Source organism: Nomascus leucogenys, chromosome X (assembly GCF_006542625.1).
Source record: "Nomascus leucogenys isolate Asia chromosome X, Asia_NLE_v1, whole genome shotgun sequence".
In the NCBI taxonomy this organism is placed as follows: domain Eukaryota; kingdom Metazoa; phylum Chordata; class Mammalia; order Primates; family Hylobatidae; genus Nomascus; species Nomascus leucogenys.
Window position 1 is genome coordinate 139,814,945 of NC_044406.1, and position 21,566 is coordinate 139,836,510.

Consider the following 21,566-nt stretch of genomic DNA (forward strand, 5'->3'; position numbering starts at 1 on the left):
TAAAATTAATTTTCTTGTAATTCCATTGTCCTTAACTCACCATGATATTATCTTCAACTTCTGCTCTTATATATGGCCCCAGGAGTCCCAAATGTTCATTTAGTTCTCCACGGTATAAGGGCTGAGTAAAGGAGCCATCAGTAAATTCCTGGAAAACAACTTTCTTGAACTGAGGGACACTGCCACTCTGAGCCCTGGAGAAAAAAAAGCAGAGGAAAAGCAATAATTTTATGTACCAAGTGGGTAGAAATGCCTCACATCCTCATTTTCCTAGGTGCCTGAGAAGCATTTTGCATAGTTAACCACTTCATCTTCCTTGAAATACTCTTGCCAAGCTTTATTAGTATGTAAGTTCCATGAAAGCTGGGGTTTTGTCTATTTTGTCCCCTGTTGTATTCCCAGCACCTGTAACAGTGCTTGGCACAAAGTAGGTGCTCAAAAAATATTTGTCGAATGTTGAATGAATGTAGAGTTTATGAACATACTCCAAATATAAGAGAGTCCCATGGTCAAGCCCCTGGATCTCTTTTCTTTTTACTTTTTAAAGCCCTATTAAAATTGTGAACTAAAAAAATTGTGAACTAAAACATATACAATAAAGTGCATAAAACACAAATGCCTTTGGTACATAAATGCAATCACCACCCAGATCAGTAACATTGCCAACAATCCACAAGACTCACTGGATGTCCCTTTTCAATCATACTTTCTCCCTTTCCACTGAAGGTAACCACTATTCTGATCTTTATGATAATCATTTACTTGCTTTTCTTCATAATTTTACCAGTTATGTATACATCCTTTAAAAATATAGTTTAGTTTTGCCTGTTTTGAAGTGTGTAAATAAAACATACTACATATATTCTTTTGTTTCTTCTTTCACTTAGCATTCTGGTTGTGAGATTCATCTGTATTATCATATGTAGCTATAGTTTGTTCATTCCTACTGTTGTATATGAATATACCCTAATCACGGATATTTGAGTCGCTATAATCTTTGGCACTTTCAAATGGGCCTGCTATAACCTTCTGGTGCATATCTTTTCGTGAACATATATGTGCATTGTCGGGCACATATATAAGGGTGGAATTACTAGGTATGCATGTGTTTGGCTTTGGTAGGTATTGCCACACTGTTTTCCAAAGCAGCTGGACCATTTTCCATTTTCGTTAGCAATGTATGAGAGTTCCATTTGCTCCAAAGTATTACAAATACCTGGTATTGACTGTGTTTTTACATTTTTAGATGTTCTATGAGGTTGAGCATCTTTTCTTATGAGTAGCAGTCATTTGGATGTCCTCTTTTGTGGAGCACCTATCCAAGTTTTTTTCTGCCAAGTTTTCTCTTGGATAATCTGCTGTTTTCTTGTTGAATCAAAAGAGTGCCCTATATATCCTTGATATGCTTTTTTATATATCCTTGATTGCTGGAGAAGGAGGACACAGAGAAGCCTGTTAAAATCTATTATATAAGTTTCCTTTGTGTGTCCTTTGTGTTATGTATTGCAAACATTTACCATTCTGTGGCTAATCTTTTCATTGTTTTTATGTTATCTTTTGATGAGCATAAGTTTGTGATTTTAATGTGTGGAACTTATAAAAAAATCCTTATTGGCTAGTGCTTTTTGTATCTTGATGTTAATTCTTTTTCTTTCCCTACCCTGTGGTTATTAATATATTCTTTTACTTTTTCTTTCTAAAATGTTTATGATTTTATATTTCACTTTTAGACTAGTAATGCAACGTGAATGGATTTTTGTGTATGGTGTGAGTTAGGAATCCAATGTAATGTTTTATCTATATAGATACCAACATTTTCCAGCATCTTTTATTGAAACTACTTCTGTGACACCTTTGTCATAAATCAAGTGTCTATATGCGTTAGACTAGTTTTGGATTTTCTATTCTATTTCATTTACCTGTTTGATTATCCCTATACCAATTGCTACATTGTTTTAATTATTATAGTTTTAAAATAAGTCTCAATATATTATACAACAATTACTCTCATCTTATTCTTTCTCTTCAAGAAGGATTTGGCTATTCGTAAAACTTTATATTTTCATTTTAATTTTAGAATCAGCTTGTTGAGCTCTACAAAAGGAAAGTCTTGGGATTTTCATTGAGGTTGCACTGAATCTATAAATCAGTTTGGGAATAACCGACATTTTCAAATATCATGTTTTCCAATTCATGTACGTGGTATATCTTCAAAGTTATTTAGGTACTCTTTAAAGTTTCTCAGTAAATTTCCATAGTTTTTTTCCATAGACATTTTGCAAATTTTTAGCTAGACTTATTTCTAGGTACTTGTTAGTATTCTATTCCACTATTTATTTTGTTTTTACTTCTTCATTGTGTCTCACCAAGCTGACACACTTAAACTTAACTTTCCCCCTGGTCAGGACTCTCCTAGAAAGTGGCTATCTTGGCTTACGACCATTCTCAAGGGAGAGACCTCAAGACTAAATTAGAAAGAAACCATAGCAATAAAAATCACGATGGGGGTCATCTTCTAGCTTCTAATCAGAAGGAAATCAACCACCTTCAGCTCAGCAAACCTGCAAGCAATGTGAGCTGTGTGACAATCCAACAGAGGTGGAGAGCCAGCACTGATTTGGCCTGGATGGTTCAGGATAATCACTTGAGCAGTGAAGCCAGCTGCTTCCGTCAGCGAGTCATTTTCGCTGTCACAAGCCATATTGCCATGATAAACATCTTTGACAGACACATTCTTGACACTGAAGCCCACACTGTCCCCAAGAAGAGCTTCACTTAAAGCTTCATGGTGCAATTCAACAGACTTTATTTCAGTTGTAATGTTAACTGGAGCAAAGCCGACCAATCATGCTGGGTTTGAGAGCACCAGTCACTGCTAGGCCCACAAAGACAATACCAATACTACCAATTTTGTAGACTTCTTGGAGAGGTAGGCACAAGCCTTGTCAGTTGGATGAGCTGGTGGCATTATATAATCCAGAGCTTCAAGCGGTGTGTTCCACTGGTATTGCCATCTCTACAGGCGACTTTCCACCCTTTAACCAAGGCATGTTAGCAAGTTGTCAGCATTCCAACCAGAAATTGGCATAAATACTACTGTGTTGGGGTTGTAGCCAATATTCTTAATGTAGGGCTGACTTCCCTATTGATTTCCACATAGCTCTGTTGGCGATGGCATAGTTCAGTGAAATCCATTTTTTAACACCAACAATTAGTTGTTTCACTTCCAGTGTGTAAACCAGAAGGGCATGCTCATGGATCTGCCCATTCTTAAAGATACTAGCTTCAAATTTGTTAACACCACCAGCAATAATCAGGACAGTACAGTCAACGTGAGAGGTGCCTATCATGATGTATTTTTAAATTGATACACGATAATTGTACATGTTTTGGGGATACATGTGATATTTTGATACATTAATACAATGTGTAATAATCAAATAATGGTAATTGGAATATCAATCACTTCAACCATTTGTCATTTATTTGTGTTGTGAACATTCCCAGTCTTCTCTTCTAGCTATTTTGAAACATACAATTTAAAAATACATTGACTTGAGTTCCTTATATATTCTGGTTATTAATATCCTCTCAGTTGTATAGTTTGCAAATATTTCATCCCATCCTATAGGTTGTCCCTTCACTTTGTTAATTGATTCCTTTGTTGTGCGGAAGCTTTATAGCTTGATATAATCCCATTTGTCTACTTTTGCTTTAGTTGCCTGTGCTTTTGATATTTCCCAGGCCATAAAATATTTCCCAGACCAATGTCCTGGAGCATTTCCCCAATGTTTTCTTCCAGTAGCTTCATACTTTCAGGTTTTATATTTAAGTCTCTAATCCATTTTGATTTGATTTTTGTATATAGTGAGAGATAGGGGTTTAGTTTCATTCTTCTGCATGTGGATATCCAGTTTTCCCAATATCATTTATTGAAGAGACTATTCTTTCACCAATGCATATTCTTGGCACTTTGTCAAAAATGAGTTGGCTATAAATGTGTGGATTCATTTCTGGGTTCTCTGTTGTGTTCCACTGGCATATGTTTCTGTCTTTATGCCAGTACCATGCTGTTTTGGTTACTACAGCTTTGTAGTATAGTTTGAAATAAAGTAGCATCATGCCTCCAGCTTTGTTCTTTTTGCTCAGGACTGCTTTGGCTATTTAGGGTCTGTATTAGTCCGTTCTCCTGCTGGTATAAAGAACTGCCTGAGACTGCATAATTTATGAAGGAAAGAGGTTTAATTGACTCACAGTTCCACATGGCTGGAGAGGCCTCGGGAAACTTACAATCATGGTGGAAGGTGAAGGGGAAGCAAGGCACCTTTTTCACAAGGCGGCAGGAGGGAGAGGTGCCAGAAGGGGAAATGCCAGATGCTTATAAAACCATCAGATCTCATGAAAACTTACTCACTATCATGAGAACAGCATGGGGGAACCTGCCCCCATGATCCAATCACTTCCTACTGGGTCCCTCCCATGACACATGGGGATTATTTTGCCTTACATGAAATGTAAGGCAAAAATTGCCCACAATTCCATAATTTCAGATCCTCCTATATCCTTAATATAAACAATCAATTAATTGAAACAATGAATAGATATTTTCAGAAAAAAATAAAACTACTTTGATTTTTGGTTCACACAATGCACCAAAATAACTTTTAGTCTACAGGAAGTATTAAAAAGTTAAATGTAAAAAATTAAATTGTAAGAGAAAATTGAAGAAAGTATAGGTGTTTAAAAAAAAAATCTCTGGATAGGCAGGAATTTTTTACAAACAATATACTACAATTCAAGATGAGATTTGGGTGGGGACACAGAGCCAAACCATATGTTTCCACCCAAATCTCATGTCCTCACATTTAAAAACAGAATCATGCCTTTCCAACAGTCCCCCAAAGTGTTAGCTCATTCCAGCCTTAACCCAAAAGTCCAAGTCCAAAGTCTCATCTGAGACAAGGAAAATCCCTTCCGTTTATGAGCCTGTAAAATCAAAAGCAAGTTAGTTCCTTCCTAGATACAATAGGGGTACAGGCATTGGGTAAATACACTCATTCCAAATGGGAGAAATTGGCCAAAACAAAGGGGCTACAGGCCCCATGCAAGTCTGAAATCCAATAGGGCAGTCATTAAAACTGAAAGTTCCAAGTGTTCTCCTTTGGTTCTGTGTCTCACATTTAGGTCACCCTGATTCAAAAGGCAGGCTCCCACAGCCTTGGGCAGCTCACCCCCATAGCTTTGCAGGGTACAGCCCTGCTCCTGGCTATTTTCATGGGCTGGCATTGAGTGCCTGTGGCTTTTCCAGGTGCACGGTGCAAGCTGTCAGTGGATCCAGCATTTTGGGATATGGAGGACAGTGGCCCTCTTCTCACAGCTCCACTAGGCAGTGCCCCAGTGGTGACTGTGTTGGGGCTCCTGCCCCACATTTCTTTTCCTCACTGCCCTAGCAGAGGTTCTCCATGAGGGCTCTGCCTCTGCAGCACACCTCTGCCTGGACATCCAGGCATTTCCATACATCCTCTGAAATCTAGGTGGACGTTCCCAAACCTCAATTTTTGTCTTCTGTGTACCCACAGAACAAAGGCTGGGGGCTTGCACCCTCTGAAGCTATAGCCCAAGCTGTACTTTGGCCTCTTTTAGTTGGAGTGGTTGGGACACAGGGCACCAAGTCCCAGGCTGAACACTGCAGGGGGGCCCTGGACCCAGGCCACGAAAGCATTTTTCCCTCCTAGGCCTCCAGGCCTGCAATGGGAGGGGCTGCTGCGAAGGTCTCTAACATGCCCTGGACACATTTTCCCCATTATCTTGGTGACTAACATTTGGCTCCTTGTTACTTATATAAATTTCTGTAGCTGGATTGAATTTCTCCCCAGAAAATCGGTTTGTCTTTTCTACTGCATCATCAGGCTGCAAATTTTTCAAACTTTTATGCTCCATCACTGTGGAATGCTTTGTTGCTTAGAAATTTCTTCTGCAAGATACCCCAAACCATCTCTCTCAACTTCAAAGTTCCACAGATTTCTAGGGCAGGGGCAAAATGCCGCCAATCTCTTTGCTAAAGCATAGCAAGAGCCACCTTTATTCCTATTCCTAACAAGTTCCTCATCTCCATCTGATATCACCTCAGTCTGAACTTCATTGTCCATATCACTATCAGCATTTTGGTGAAAGCTATTCAACGATTCTCTAGGAAGTTCCAAACTTTCCCAGATTTTGCTGTCTTCTTCTGAGCCCTCCAAACTGTTCCATCCTCTGCCTGTTACCCAGTTCCAAAGTTGCTTCCACATTTTCAGGTATCCTTATAGCAGCACCCCCCCTACCTTGGTACCAATTTACTGTATTAGTCTGTTCTCATGCTGCTATAAAGAACTGCCGGAGACTGGGTAATCTATAAAGGAAAGAGGTTTAATTGACTCACAGTTCCGCATTGCTGGAGAGGCCTCAAGAAACTTACAGTCATGGTGGAAGGCGTAGGGGAAGCAAGGCATCTTCTTCACAAGGTGGCAGCGGGAATAAGTGCCAGCAGGGGAAATGCCAAACACTTAGAAAACCGTCAGATTTCATGAGAACGCACTCACTATCACGAGAACAGCATGGGGGAAACTGCCCCCATGACCCAATCACTTCCCACTGGGTCCCTCCCACGACATGTGGGGATTATGGGAACTACAATTCAAGATGAGATTTGGATGGGGACACAGCCAAACCATATCTGGGTCTTTTGTGGTTCTGTACAAATTTTGACTGCTTTTTCTATTTCTGTGAAAAATGTTATTGGTATTTTGATAGGTAATACATTAAATCTAGTAGTATTGATATTTTAACAATATGAATTTTTCCATTCTATGAACATGGGATAGATACCTTTTCATTTTTTGTGTGTCTTCTTCAATTCCTTTCATCAGTATTTTACAGTTGTCAGTATAGAGATCTTTCACCTCTTTGGTTAAATTTGTTCCTAGATATTTATTTTTATTATAGCTATTGTAAATGAAAATGCTTTTATGATTTCTCTCTCAGATTGTTAGCTCTTGGCATATAGAAATGCTACTGATTTTTGTATGTTGGTTTTGTATCTTGCAACTCTACTGAATTTGTTGATCAGTTCTAACAGTTTTTTGGTGGAGTGTTTAGGTTTTTCTAAATATAACATTATATCATCTACAAAGAAGGGGAATTTGATTTCTTTTTTTCTAATTTGAAGGCCCTTTGCTTAATTGCTCCATCTTGGACTTCCAGGACTACACTTCATAGAATTGATGAAAGTGGGCATGCTTGTCTTGTTCCAGATCTCAGAGGAAAGGCTTTCAATTTTTTCCCATTCGGTATAATGTTAGCTGTGGGCTTGTTGTATATAACATTTACTGTTTTGAGGTATGCTCCTTTAAACCAAATTTGTTGAGAGTTTTTATCACGAAGGGATGTTGAATTTTATTCAATGCTTTCTTGACATTTATTGAAATAAATATACGGTTTTTGTCTTTCCTTCTGTTAATGTGGTGTATCACATTTATTGATTTCCATATGTTGAACTATCTTTGTGTTCCTAGGATGAATCCCCCTTGAGCATGACAAATACTCATTTTAATGTGTTGTTGAATTTAGTTTGCTAGTACTTTGTTGAGGACTTTTGCATCTATATTCATCAGCAAAGTTGGCCTGTAGTTTTCTTTTTGTTGTTGTTGTGTCCTTGTCTGGTTTGGGTATTGGGATAATGCTGGTCTTGTAGAATGAGTTTGGAAGCATTCTTTTCTCTTCAATTTTTTGCTATATTAAATAGTTTCAGTACAACTGGTGTAAGTTTTTCTTCAGCAGTGAAGTCATCAGGTCCCGGACTTTTATTTAATGCCAGACTTTTTATTACTGCTTCAATCTCATTACTTGTTATTGGTCTGCTCAAGTTTTCTATTTCCTCATAGTTCAATCTTGGTAAGTTGTATGTGTCCAGAAATTTATCCATTTCTTCTAGTTTTTCCAATTTGTTGGCATATAGCTGATCATAATAATTTTTAGTGAAACTTTGTATTTTTGTGTTATCAGTTTTAATGACTCTTTTCATTTCTGATTTCAATTATTTGGGTCTTCTCTCATTTTCTTTCCTTAGTCTAGCTAAAGATTTTAAATTTAATCTATCTTTCAAAAAGCCATTTTAAAAATTTCATTGGTCTTTCATATTGTTTTTTCTCAATATTATTTATTTCTATGATGATTATTATTATTTTCCTTCTACTAATTTTGGGTTTGGTGTGCTCTTGTTTTTCTATGACCTTGAGTTACATCATTACCAGGTTTATTTGAGTCTTTCTTCTTTTTTGATGTAGGCATTTATAGCTATAAACTTCTCAGTACTGCTTTTGTTGTATCCCATTCATTTTGGTATGTTGTTTCCATTTTCATTTGTTTCAATACATTTCCTTCTTAATTTCTTCATTGACTTATTGGTTATTCAGGAGCATGTTGTTTAATTTCCATGTATTTGTATAGTTTCAAAAGTTCCTCTTGTTATTGATTTCTAGTTTTATTCCACTGTAGTCAGAAAAGATACTTAATATAATTTTATTTTTTTTAATGTTGAGACTTGTTTTCTGGCCTAACATGTAGTCTATCCTGGAGAATGTTCCATGTGCTGATAAGAAGAATGTATATTCTGCAGTAGTTGCATAAAATGTTCTGTAAAACATCAGGTACGTTCATTTGGTCCAGAGTATGTTCCCGGATGAATTGGAGCTCCTTTATATGTTATTTGCTTCTTTTTTCTTGCTCTTTTTAGGATCCTCTCTTTGTCTTTGACCTTTGAGGGTTTAATTATTATATGCCTTGGGGTAGTCTTATTTGGGTTGAATCTGTTTGGTGATCTTCAGCCTTCCTATACCTGGATACTTACATCTTTCTGTAGGTTTGGAAATATTTTCTGTTATTATTTCTTTGAGCTTTTTATTCATTGCTCTTTCTCTCTTGAAGGTCCATGACTCTTAGATTTGTTCTACTGAGGCAGTCCTCTAGATCTTGCAAGTGTTCTTCATTCCTTTTAATTATTTTTTGTCCTTTGACTGTGTATTTTCAAATAGGCTGTCTTTGAGCTCATTGATTGTTTGTTTTGCTTGATCAGTTCTGCTGTTTAGACTTTCCAGTGCATTTTTTTTTCCGTTCAGCTGTTGTATTTCTCAGCTCCAGCATTTCTGGTTTTTTAAATTATTATTTTGATTTCTCTGTTAAATTTATCTCATAATTTCTCAGTTGCTTTTTTGTGTTCTTTGAGTTTCCTCAGAATTATTTTGAATTATTGATCTGAGAGCTACAATTTGCCATCTCATTAGGGTTGGTCACTGGCTCCATGCTGTTTCCATTTGGAGAGGTCATAGCTCCCTATTTGCTCTTGTTTTTTATGCACATATATCTGTGTCTTTGTATGAATGCTAAGTTATTTATTCCAGTCTTTATGTCTGGTTTAGTTTGGTTTTTCAGGAGTATGCCTGTCTAAAGCTTATGTAGGAATTAGAGCTCCCTTACTCTGAGAGTACTGCCTCTTTTTTGGCACTAGATGGTGCTGTAAGCCCAGATTTGCTGCAGCTCCTACAAAGGCTTGGATTACTGCCCATTCCCGATTTGGAGGGAGATCCCAAACTAGATATCCTGGTTGGGTGGGAGATCTGGTTAGGATTTTGTGTCCAGAGGAACCATGGAGTGTGCCTCTTACAGCTGAACAGTCTCTCTCATTTGGTGTCTTCTTTGGCTTAGATGAAGAGCAGCCAATGTGTTTTGCATGCTGGGGTTGCTAGCCCCACCTCCATCCTTTGTCTCTAGATGCCCTCAGGAATTTTTTTTATCCTAGAGGCAATCAGGCTGCTTCCCACGGATTGAGGCAGGAATGATTTTTCTGCAAAGGAACCCAAGATGGTGGGAAAGCTGGCTCTTCACCTAGATGTCACTTTTTCTGATGTGCATACTGTCAGTCTGGGGGAACTTTTCTGCATCGTGCCTGGCAGCTTGGGAAGGGGATGCTGCAGTTAAAGAGGCCCATTTTTGTTATCTTCTGCTTGCAGTTTTTCTCTTCTATGTGGCCACTCAGATCCTCACAGCCTCTGTTTTGAGTTATGGGATATTCCTTGGTTTTTCTGGAGGAGAGTGAAGCCAGATTGCTTCTATCCACCATTTTGGTGATATCACTCTAATCATGTTTTTTTTTTTTTTTTTTTTTTTAATAAAGCGCCTGTGTGCTGGGGCATCAATGATGGTCACAGGATACTTTTTGGCCTCAGGTTTCTTTAGGAGATATCAATGGTGATATTCCATTCATGTTCAGTTTATAGTTATCCAAGACCCAAGCATACTCAAATGAGCCCTTTCCCATCTCAGCAGCCTCCTTCTCAAATTTTTCAATGGTTCCTTTGTTGATCACGTCACATTTCTAGATCAGATGGCCAGTAGTGTTGAACTTCCCTGAGTCTACATGCCCAATGTTGATGACAGTGACACGAACGTTTTCCTTTCCCAATTTTGGCTTAGATTTAGCAGTGATTTTCATGATACTTGTGTTATGACAGCAAACCGACTGTGAATAAAGCAATTCTATATATCTTAACACTCATAAAACATTTGACCATGTTTTATGATATTTATATTTATCCACATATTTAACTTTGTTTGCTCTTTATCCCATCTTGTCTCTCATGCCTTCCATTCTGTATCACTTTTTTATTGTCTCAAGTATAACATTAGAATATTTTAGTGGACTTTTGCTAGTGGTGAAGTTTCTCTGTTTATGCTTGTCTGAAAATGTATTTCTTTCACCTTCATTCTTCAATCAAACATTTTTTAGATTTTCATTTTTATTATTAGGTTAGATCAAGTGAAGTAGCAGCAAAAGTGTCCATCATACAATCTGGCTTTCCCTGGTCCTCAGGGCAAGGAGGAAACTTGGGCAGGAGACAATCACTCAATCCTGGCAGACTCTCAGAATCTCACTTGGACCCTAAAGTGCATCTGCTTGGTGGCATTGTTCTTCATTTCTGTCTTCAGCATCCATTTTGACTTCATCCTTTGGATATAATGCATGTCTCACTTTCATGTAAGAGCTGCTCCTGTGTTGCCAGTCTATCCCAGGGTTCTCTATTACTGAAGCACTCAGCCCATGGCCTTACAATATTTAGCAACTGCCACAGCTCTTGACAAGCCAAATCACTGTCTATAGTATCTCATCAAGGAGTGATGACCCACTCTGGCATCAGAAGGCAGAATCAGTTCCATGCTTTCATCATCATATTCTAAGTCCTTTCCTAAGGGCAACTCCTCAGCCTCATTAGGGTCCTCCCCTTCCTTGTGATCTGGGTAGCTACTCCTAAAATCATAGAAGTCTGCAAATTCCAAAGCAGCATCACCATCTGTAAAAAGCTTACACCGGCTTTTGTCATATATGCCTGTACAGCTTCTGTTGAGTAGAAGGACTTCCCTTTCTCATTGCAACACAAGCAAATCTCAACACAAACTTTCTCTCCCAAGTAATTAATCAGTCCCTTAAGATCTGAAAGATATTCTATATCAGTAATAAAGAAGCAGTGGACTTTGGTCATACTTGTGTCATTTTGCTAATTGCTTTCTTTCTTTTTTTTTTTTAGATCCTTTGATCCTTTCTTCTTCTGTTGCATTCTTCCTTTATAGTTTGATGGCTTTCTGTAGTGGTATGCTTTAGACCTTTTTAAAATGTTTTGTGTATCTAGTATAGGTTTTTGCTCTGCGGTTACTATGAGGCTTACACAAAATTAGCAGGCTATTTTAAACTGATAACAACTTAATTTTTATTGCATCCACAAACTCTACACTTTTATTCCCTTTCTCCTACATATTATTATTTTTTTGAGACAGGGTCTTGCTCTGTTGCTCAGGCTGGAGTGTAGTGGTGTGATCATTGCTTACTGTAGCCTTGACCCCCCCTAGGCTCAAGCAGCCTTCCCACCTCCACCTCCTGAGTAGCTGGGACTACAGGCATGCACCACCATGCTTTGCTAATTTTTAAATTTTTTTATAGAGATGAGATCTCACTATCTTGCCCAAGTTAGTCTCAAACGCCTGGGCTCAAGCAATCCTCCCACCTCGGCCCCCACAAAGTGTTGGGATTACAGCCACGAGCCACTGTGCCCAGCCTATTTTATGTTTCTGATGTGAAAATTTACATCTTTTAATAATTTGCATTCCTTAACACATTATTATAGCTTTAGTTTTTAAAATAGCTTTCATTGTCTTTTATCTTTTATACTAAAGATATAATTAATTTACCCACTATTAGAGTGTTTTGGATTTGACAATGTACTTATTTTTACTAGTGGGTTTTATCCTTTCATATTTTTTCATATTACTAATAAGCATCCTCTTTCTTCAGCTTGAAGAACTCCTTCTAGCATTTCTTATAAAGCAGATCTAGCTTTTGTCTTTCTGAGAAAATCTTTATCACCCCTTCATTTCTGAAAGATAAAATTACTGGATATAGTATTTTTCATTGCTAGTTTTTATTTCCTTTCAGGATTTTAAATCTATATTTTCACTCCCTTCTGGCCTACAATATTTCTTCTGAGAAATCCACTAATAATCTTATGGGGGTTCCCTTGTACATAATACTTTGTTTTTCACTTGCTGCTTTCAAGACTCTCTCTTTGTCTTTAACTTCTGACAATTTAATTTTGATGTGTCACACTTTGAGTATCTTTAAAATGACCTTTCTTGGTGTCTTTAGTCATCCTGGATCTGGATTTCTATTTCCTTCCTCAGGCTTGGGAAGTTTTCTGCCATTATTTCTTTTTTTTCTGGATTATATGGTAGTTCTATTTTAAATTATTTGAGAAATCTTCATACTGTTTTACATAATGGCTGTACCCTTTTACTTTCCCACCAACAGTGTAGAAGGGTTCCCTTTTCTCCATATCCTCACCAACTCTTATCTTTGGTCTTTTTATTAGCAGCCATTCTTACAGGTGATGATTAGTGATCTTGAGCCTTTTTTTCATACTCCTGTTAGTCATGTGCGTGTCTTCTTTTGAGAAATGGCTACTTGGTTCATTTACCCATTTTTAAATTAGATGATTTGTTTTCCTGCTACTGAGTTGTTTGAGTTCCTGATGTATTCCTTTTTTAAAATTTGAAAGCAGTTACTGTTTATTAACTAACAAGATTACAAAAACAATCATAGTGGACACCTTAGTTCATCCTTCTAATAAGCCTGTTGATCTGGTCTTCCCTGTTGCCAGCATCTCCACCTTCCACAAAATGGATGGTCTTTTTCTTCATTCCACCTCATGGAGAGGATAATTTGAAGTGCCAGAGGAAATTATTTGCTTCTTTCAAGCATTTTCTAACAGTATAGATCTCATGAATCAGATCCTCCATGCAGATGGTACCACATTTACCAAAAAACCAAGCAACCAACGTGTTATCTGTCAGGGCCATTATTTCTTTGAATACATTTTCTGTCCCTTTATCTTCTTTTTCAGGGACACTGAGAATACATAGGCTGTTCCATTTCATGGTGTCCCATGAGTGTCTTAAGCTATATTTGCTCTTTTGTTCTTTGTTTCTTTTGGTCTTTGGATTAAATGATTTTCAGTGACCTGTCTTTGAGTTAACTGATCCTTTCTTCTGCTTGATCTAGTCTGCTTTGAACCTCTCTACTGAATTTTTCTGTTTAGTTATAATATTCTTTGACTCTATAATTTTTGTTTGGTACTTTTTAATACTTTTTACCTTTTTGATGAAATTCTAAGTTTTTTTCTTGCATTTCTCTCCTGATTTTAGGGAACATCTTTTACCCTTTTGGGTAAATCACATATCCCTACTTCACTCAGGTAGGTTTTTGTAGGTTTATCTTGTTTTCATTTTGAATGTATTTCCTTGTTTCTTCATTTTCCTTGCCTCCCTGCACTGGTGTCCACACATCAGATAAGAAAACTGCCTCTCCAAGTCTTGTCAGACATGCCTCATGTAGGAGAAGGATCTCACCAGTTGGTCCAGCTAGAGACTTTAAGGTGCCTCACAAATCTTTGTGTTTGTCCAAAGTGCTGTCTCTGTTTTTGGTGGTCCCCTGGAGATTAGAATTTGCCACGTCCTGAGACCAGTAAAGTAGAAGGCAGACCCTCTAGATGTAGCTGGAAAGGCTGGGGCATTGGATACGCATTCCAGTTCCTTCTGTCCTCATGGTGAAGCTGAGTGCAGGTGTTTATCTCCAACTCTCTGTACTAAGACAGAGAGAAAATCTGTGGCAAATGCCTGTACTCATATTCAGGCTGTACCTTCTGATCCTGGGGAGACGGCTGCTGGAATTTGGCCTGTTGTATATTCACCTCTTTCTTTTCTGTGGTCTATGGCCACTTGGAAGCACAAAGCCTCATTGACTCCCAGTGCTTGGTTGTAGAGGAGACAGCCTTTCAGGTGGAAGCTATAGAAGTTGTGCTTGTGCACGGACAAACTTCTTCCAGGTAGAATGAGTAGACCTTGATTTATCACTGGGGTGAGCCAGAGGAAAGGCTCAGGAATTGCTGAGTTTCTGCTCAGGCTGCCTGAGGGCTACTGTTTTTCTGCCCTTTTAGCTCCCTGATGCAATTTCATTAGAATCTAGGTTGTCAAGTAGTCACTGGAATAGTGTGCAGTAAACCCCTTCTGGAAAGAAAATGGGAGTTGTGTTTTCCAGCCTCTTTTCTGCACAGCTTTCAGGGGGTCTAGCCTCTGGAAGTGTTTGACTGCCCATTTAAAACCATCTCTTTCTGTGATCTATGGAAGACTTGCATATGCCTACTCCCTTTCCCTCCTAGAGCTAGATTTAGGATGCATTCCTCAGGTGATAGCTGTAAAACTTTGGGTGCTCAACATGTGCCATAAACCCCTTCCAGGGAAAAATAGGAAGTTGTATTTTTATACACTACTCCCGGGGGATGAAGCCCCTGGAAGTACTTGTGAGCCTGTATAAAATTGCTGCTTTTTTTTTCCTATGGTATTGAGAAAATCGTGTTTGCCTAGTCTCTTCTGCTCTCAAAGCTAGGAGATTTAGGATGCAGTCCCTCAGGTGGAAGCTGTAAAGTAAAAGTTGGGACACTGGATTTATGGACAAATTGTTTCAGGAGGGATTAACAGACCTGGCGTTATCACTGGGATGAGCTGAAGCAGAAGGTTTGGGAAGTAGCAGCCTGAAAAGCAGATTTGTCTACAAATTTGTCTGTCTTCAGCTCCTTTATGCAAGTTAATTAGAAGCCAGGCCACAAAGTAGCTACTAGAAGAATGTGTCATAAACCCTTTCTGGAGAGAAATGGGGAGCCGCATTTTTTTTCTATGCCCCTTCTCTGTACTGCTCCCTGGGGATGAGGCCCCTGGGAGTGCTTGCAGAGTCACATAAAACCGCCGCATTTTTCTTATAGCATAGAGAGAATTGTATAAGCCTAATATCCTCTGTTCTCAGAGTTGGTGATTTAAGAGCCAAACCGTGGGGAGCCTCAGAGTTAGGGACCTATATGTAATGTCCAAACCCTCCTCTCCACAGAGGGAATCTGGGTGCTGGGGATTCTTTTCCCAGTGTATGGTGCAGTGCCTGGGGCAGGGCTCATGCCTCAGCTTTTCCTACTCATTTGATGTAGAAGTTTGCTCAGTTGCCCAGTTGGTAGAAGTCCCTTAACTGATTTCTGACTTTGCCTCAGAAGGAATTGATCTGTGAATAGATGTTTATTTGGTGCATCCATGGGTGGAGGGAGAGTCAGGAGCCTTCTATTCCACCATGTTCTTCTATCTTTCTTTCTTTTTTTTTTCTTTTTGTTTTTTTGAGATGGGACTTAGCTATGTTTCCCAGGCTGGTCTTGAATTCCTGGGCTCAAACAATCCTCCTGTCTCAGCCTTCCAAATAGCTGGACTACAAGCACGTGCCACTGCACCCAGCTTCTATCTTTAATTACTACTATTGAAAACTCGCCTGTCTGCATCTCATTTGAGAGTGTGTTGTCTTTTTTCTTTGGTTACTTTGAAGAGTTTTCTCTTGGGTTTCTGCAGTTTCACTCTGATGGAATATGTCTTTGTGTTTATTTTTTATTTACCCTGGTTGGGATTTGTTGAGCTCCCTGAACCTGTGTATTGATATGTTTTTTAAATTCTGGAAAATATTCAGCCATTACCTCTGCAAATATTGCTTCTCTTCTAATCCCTCTTTCCTTTCCTCCTGAGATTTCAATTAAACATAGTTTAGTCCTCCTCACTCTGTCCTCCATGTCTCTTTTCTGGTTATCTGTTGCTGTATCAAAAACTACCTCTAAACGTTAGTTGCTTGAAACAGCAACCATTTTATTATAGTACTGATTTTTTGTGAGTCAGGAATTCCAACAGGGGTTGGCTAGGTAATAGTTTTGCTCCTCATGGTGTCGAATGAAGTCACTCAGTAATATACAGCTGGCATCTGGGCTGGTATGGAGAGTCTAAAATGGCTTCATTCACATGTCTGGTGACTTAGTGGAGAATGCTGGAAAGCTGGGTTCAGCTGGGACTCTTGACCAAAGGGCCTACATGTGAATTGTGGCACCAGGGTCAGATTTTTTATGTGGTCGCTACATTTTTCCAGAGAGAAAATCCCAAGAGAACCAGGTATAGGTTGCAAGGTATTTTCTGGACTAGCTTCAGGGATCACACAACATCGCTTCCACCACATCCACAGGTTGCAATTTTTTGTTCCATTCTATTGGTCACATAGGAGTCGTAATGCCAGGCCAGATCAAGGGGAGGGGAATTATACTCTAGTCTTTGAATGACAGAGTGGCAAGGTCACATTGTATAAGAGCATGTAGGACAGGCTTTATTGTCACATCAATTTTTGGAAAATACAGTTAGCCATAGTCTCTGATTATATCTTTTGTGTTTTTCCACTTAAAAAAAAATCTCCACATGCTGCATTTCATAGAATTTCTTTTTTACTTACCTACCAACCCACCAATTCTTTTTTCATGTTTTAATAATGGTATCTGATGATTCCAAGATCTTAGGTCTGTGAGTTTATTTTGGTTCTCTGTTGTTTCTGTTGTGTCTTGCTTACTTTTTCTTATTTGTTTTTTGTACCTAATATCTTTCTGTTCTGGATATTGTATTTGAAATATTTATGAAAATAATTTGAGTCCTAGAAAGTTGGTTTCTTCTCTAGAAAAATTTTATATTTTCTTCTGCCAGATGCCTGGGAACACTGCCAATCAAAAACTGACTTAAATTATGATCAAGAATAGAGGTTTCAAATACCACATGTTCTCACTTATAAGTGGGAGCTAAATGATGTGAACACATGGACACATAGAGGGGAGCAACACATATTGGAGCCTTTTGGAAGGTGGAGGGTGCAAGGAGGGAGAGGATCAGGAAAAATAACTAATGGGCACTAGGCTTAATACCTGGGTAATGAAATAATCTCTTCAACAAACCCCCATAACGTAAGTTTACCTATGTAAGAAACCTGCACTTGTACCTCTGAACTTAAAATAAAAGTTAGAAAAAAATTCCCAGACCTTAGCAACTTTCCTAATCATACGCTCCACTTGGGAAAAATTCAGATCACTTTATAGTGCTTGCAGAATATTATAAACTGCCAACAGACACCAGTTCCCAAACACATGGACCATTCCTGCCTCTGAGAATCGCAGAATGAAAGAAAATGATTGTAAAGAAGCTCAGGAAGTTTTCCACCAGCCCAGCTGTATCAGACAACTATTGTCCAGAACATCAGCATCAGCCCTGCAACTCAATCTGAGGGTTGGACACCCCTTTAAAGAGAGCCAGAAAAATTTGGAGAGGCCAGAAGGGCAAGAAAACTAAAAACAAAAAAGGTGCAGTGAGCAAGATTTGAAGGAATAGGAGCAATTTTGCTGGGACAGAAGAGTTACCTAAGATAGAAGTATTTGAAAAGCTGTTATATGGAGGAGAAATTGGGTCTGTGATGTGTAAGATGTGGGGTGGGAGGTGGGGAGGGTGAATGTCCAGGGATCCACAATTAGCACAATCCAAAAAATAAAGTGAGCTGTTTTGGAAAGTCACTATAGTGGCAGGAATAACCACACACAAAAAAAGAATAGAGGTTTAACAGACAACACAGATGACAGAAAACTGGACTGTAAGTTAATGGAGTGAAAGTTATCTGATTCGCCATTATCTTGAGGATATTTCTCTTGCTTTGGCTGTGGTTTGGCTGTGTCCCTACCCAAATCTCATCTTGAATTGTAACTCCCACAATTCCCATGTGTCTTGGGAGGGACACGCTGGGAGGTAATGAATCATGGGGGCAGATCTTTCCTGTGCTCTTCTCATGATAGTGAATAAGTCTCATGAGATCTGATGGTTTTATAAGGGAGACTTTCCCTTCACAAGCTTTCTCCTTGCCTGCTGCCATCCATATAAGACGTGACTTGCTCCTCCTTGCCTTCCACCATGATTGTGAGGCCTTCCCAGCCATGTGGAATTGTAAGTCCATTAAAGCTCTTTCTCTTGTAAATTGCCCAGTCTTGGGTATGTCTTTATCAGCAGTGTGAAAAAGAACTAATACAGGGACCAAGCTTAAAGTTAGAGTAGTTTACATCTATTTTTATTTCCTTGCTTACCCCATTAAGTGTTATTTGAATGCTATCTATATGTTTATGGCTCCTAAGTTTATATCTTTAGCACAGACTTCTTCCTTAACTATCCAGACTCATATATCAAGCTGCTTACTAAACATCTCAATTTGGATATCTAATTGGCATCTCAAACCTAATATGTAAAAACCAGACCCTTCAGTGTTTCCTCAAATAAATCTGTTCTACCTCAAGCCTTCTATATCTCAGCAAATGACACCATCATTCACCTACTTGCTCAGGACAAAACTTAAAAACGTTCTTGGGGGTGGTTCCAAGATGGCCAAATAGGAACAGCTCCAGTCTACAGCTCCCAGTGTGAGCAATGCAGAAGACGGGTGATTTCTGCATTTCCAACTGAGGTACTGAGTTCATCTCACTGGGGCTGGTCAGATAGTGGGTGCAGGACAGTGGGTGCAGCCCACCGAGCATGAGCCAAAGCAGGGCAAGGCATTGCCTCACCCAGGAAGTACAAGGGGTCAGGGAATTCACTTTCCTAGCCAAGGGAAGCTGTGACAGACAGCACCTGGAAAATTGGGTCACTCCCACCCTAATACTGCACTTTTCCAATGGTCTTAGTGAACAGCACATCAGGAGATTATATCCCATGCCTGGCTTGGAGGGTCCCACGCCCACAGAGCCTCACTCATTGCTAGCACAGCAGTCTGAGATCGAATTGCAAGGCAGCAGCGAGGCTGGGGGAGGGGTGCCCACCATTGCTTAGGCTTGAGTAGGTAAACAAAGAAGTCAGGAAGCTCAAACTTGGTGGAGCCCACCACAGCTCAAGGAGGCCTGCCTGCCTCTATAGACTCCACCTCTGGGGCAGGGCATAGCCAAACAAAAGGCAGCAGAAACCTCTGCAGACTTAAATGTCCCTGTCTGACAGCTTTGAAGAGAGTAGTGGTTCTCCCAGCACAGAGTTTGAGATCTGAGAACGGACAGACTGCCTCCTCAAGTGGGTCCCTGACCCCTGAGTAGCCTAACTGAGAGGCACCCCCCAGTAGGGGCTGACTGACACCTCACATGGCTGGGAACCCCTCTGAGATGAAGCTTCCAGAGAATGATCAGGCAGCAACATTTGCTGTTCTGCAATATTCGCTGTTCTGCAGCCTCCACTGCTGATACCCAGGCAAACAGCATCTGGAGTGGACCTCCAGCAAACTCCAACAGACCTGCAGCTGAGGGTCCTGACTGTTAGAAGGAAAACTAACAAACAGAAAGGACATCCACACCAAAACCCCATCTGTACGTCACCGTCATCAAAGACTAAAGGTAGATAAGACCACGAAGATGGGGAAAAAAACAGAGCAGAAAAGCTGAAAATTCTAAAAATGAGAGCACCTCTCCCCCTCCAAAGGAACGCAGCTCCTCACCAGCAATGGAACAAAGCTGGATGGAGAATGACTTTGACGAGTTGAGAGAAGAAGGCTTCAGATGATCAAACTTCTCCGAGCTAAAGGAGGATGTTCGAACCCATCACAAAGAAGCTAAAAACCTTGAAAAAAGATTAGACAAATGGCTAACTAGAATAACCAGTGTAGAGAAGTCCTTAAATGACCTGATGGAGCTGAAAACCATGGCACAAGAACTACGTGATGAATGCACAAGCTTCAGTAGCTGACTCGATCAACTAGAAGAAAGGCTATGTCAGTGATTGAAGATCAAATGAATGAAATGAAGCGAGAACAGAAATTTAGAGAAAAAAGAGTAAAAAGAAATTAACAAAGCCTCCAAGAAATATGGGACTATGTGAAAAGACCAAATCTACGTCTGATTGGTGTAACTGAAAGTGAGGGGGAGAGTGGAACCAAGTTGGAAAACACTCTGCAGGATATGATCCAGGAGAACTTCCCCAATCTAGCAACGCAGGCCAATATTCAGATTCAGGAAATACAGAGAATGCCACAAAGATACGCCTCTAGAAGAGCAACTCCAAGACACATAATTGTCAGATTCACCAAAGTTGAAATGACGGAAAAAATGTTAAGGGCAGCAAGACAGAAAGGTCGGGTTACCCACAAAGGGAAGCCCATCAGACTAACAGCAGATCTCTCGGCAGAAACTCTACAAGCCAGAAGAGAGTGGGGGCCAATATTCAACATTCTTAAAGAAAAGAATTTTCAACCCAGAATTTCATATCCAGCCAAACTAAGCTTCATAAGTGAAGGAGAAATAAAATACTTTACAGACAAGCAAATGCTGAGAGATTTTGTCACCACCAGGCCTGCCCTAAAAGAGCTCCTGAAGGAAGCACTAAACATGGAAAGGAACAACCGGTACCAGCCACTGCAAAAACATGCCAAAGTTTAAAGACCAGCGATGCTAGGAAGAAACTGCATCAACTAACGAGCAAAATAACCAGCTAACATCATAATGACAGAATCAAATTCACACATAACAATATTAACCTTAAATGTAAATGAGCTAAATGCTCCAATTAAAAGACACAGACTGGCAAATTGGATAAAGAGTCAAGACCCATCAGTGTGCTGTATTCAGGAGACCCATCTCACCTGCAGAGACACACATAGGCTCAAAATAAAGGGATGGAGGAAGATCTACCAAGCAAATGGAAAACAAAAAAAGGCAGGGGTTGCAATCCTAGTCTCTGATAAAACAGACTTTAAACCAACAAAGATCAAAAGACACAAAAAAGGCCATTACATAATGGTAAAGGGATCAATTCAACAAGAAGAGCTAACTATCGTAAATATATATGCACCCAATACAGGAGCACCCAGATTCATAAAGCATGTCCTTAGAGACCTACAAAGAGACTTAGACTCCCACACAATAATAATGGGAGACTTTAACACCCCACTGTCAATATTAGACAGACCAACAAGACAGAAAGTTAACAAGGATATCCAAGAATTGAACTCAGCTCTGCACCAAGCAGACCTAATAGACATCTACAGAACTCTCCACCCCAAATCAACAGAATATACATTCTTCTCA

General features: G+C 39.4%; 1 protein-coding gene across 1 annotated transcript in view; it reads right to left on the reverse strand.

Moving 5' to 3' along the window:
- Positions 1-21,566, reverse strand: part of F8 (coagulation factor VIII) — a 205,196-nt gene that overhangs the window by 63,924 nt on the left and 119,706 nt on the right. The window contains exon 15 of the mRNA XM_003279331.4: positions 41-194. Within this exon, the coding sequence (XP_003279379.1) occupies positions 41-194 (154 nt within the window). The remainder of the gene's footprint in view (positions 1-40; positions 195-21,566) is intronic.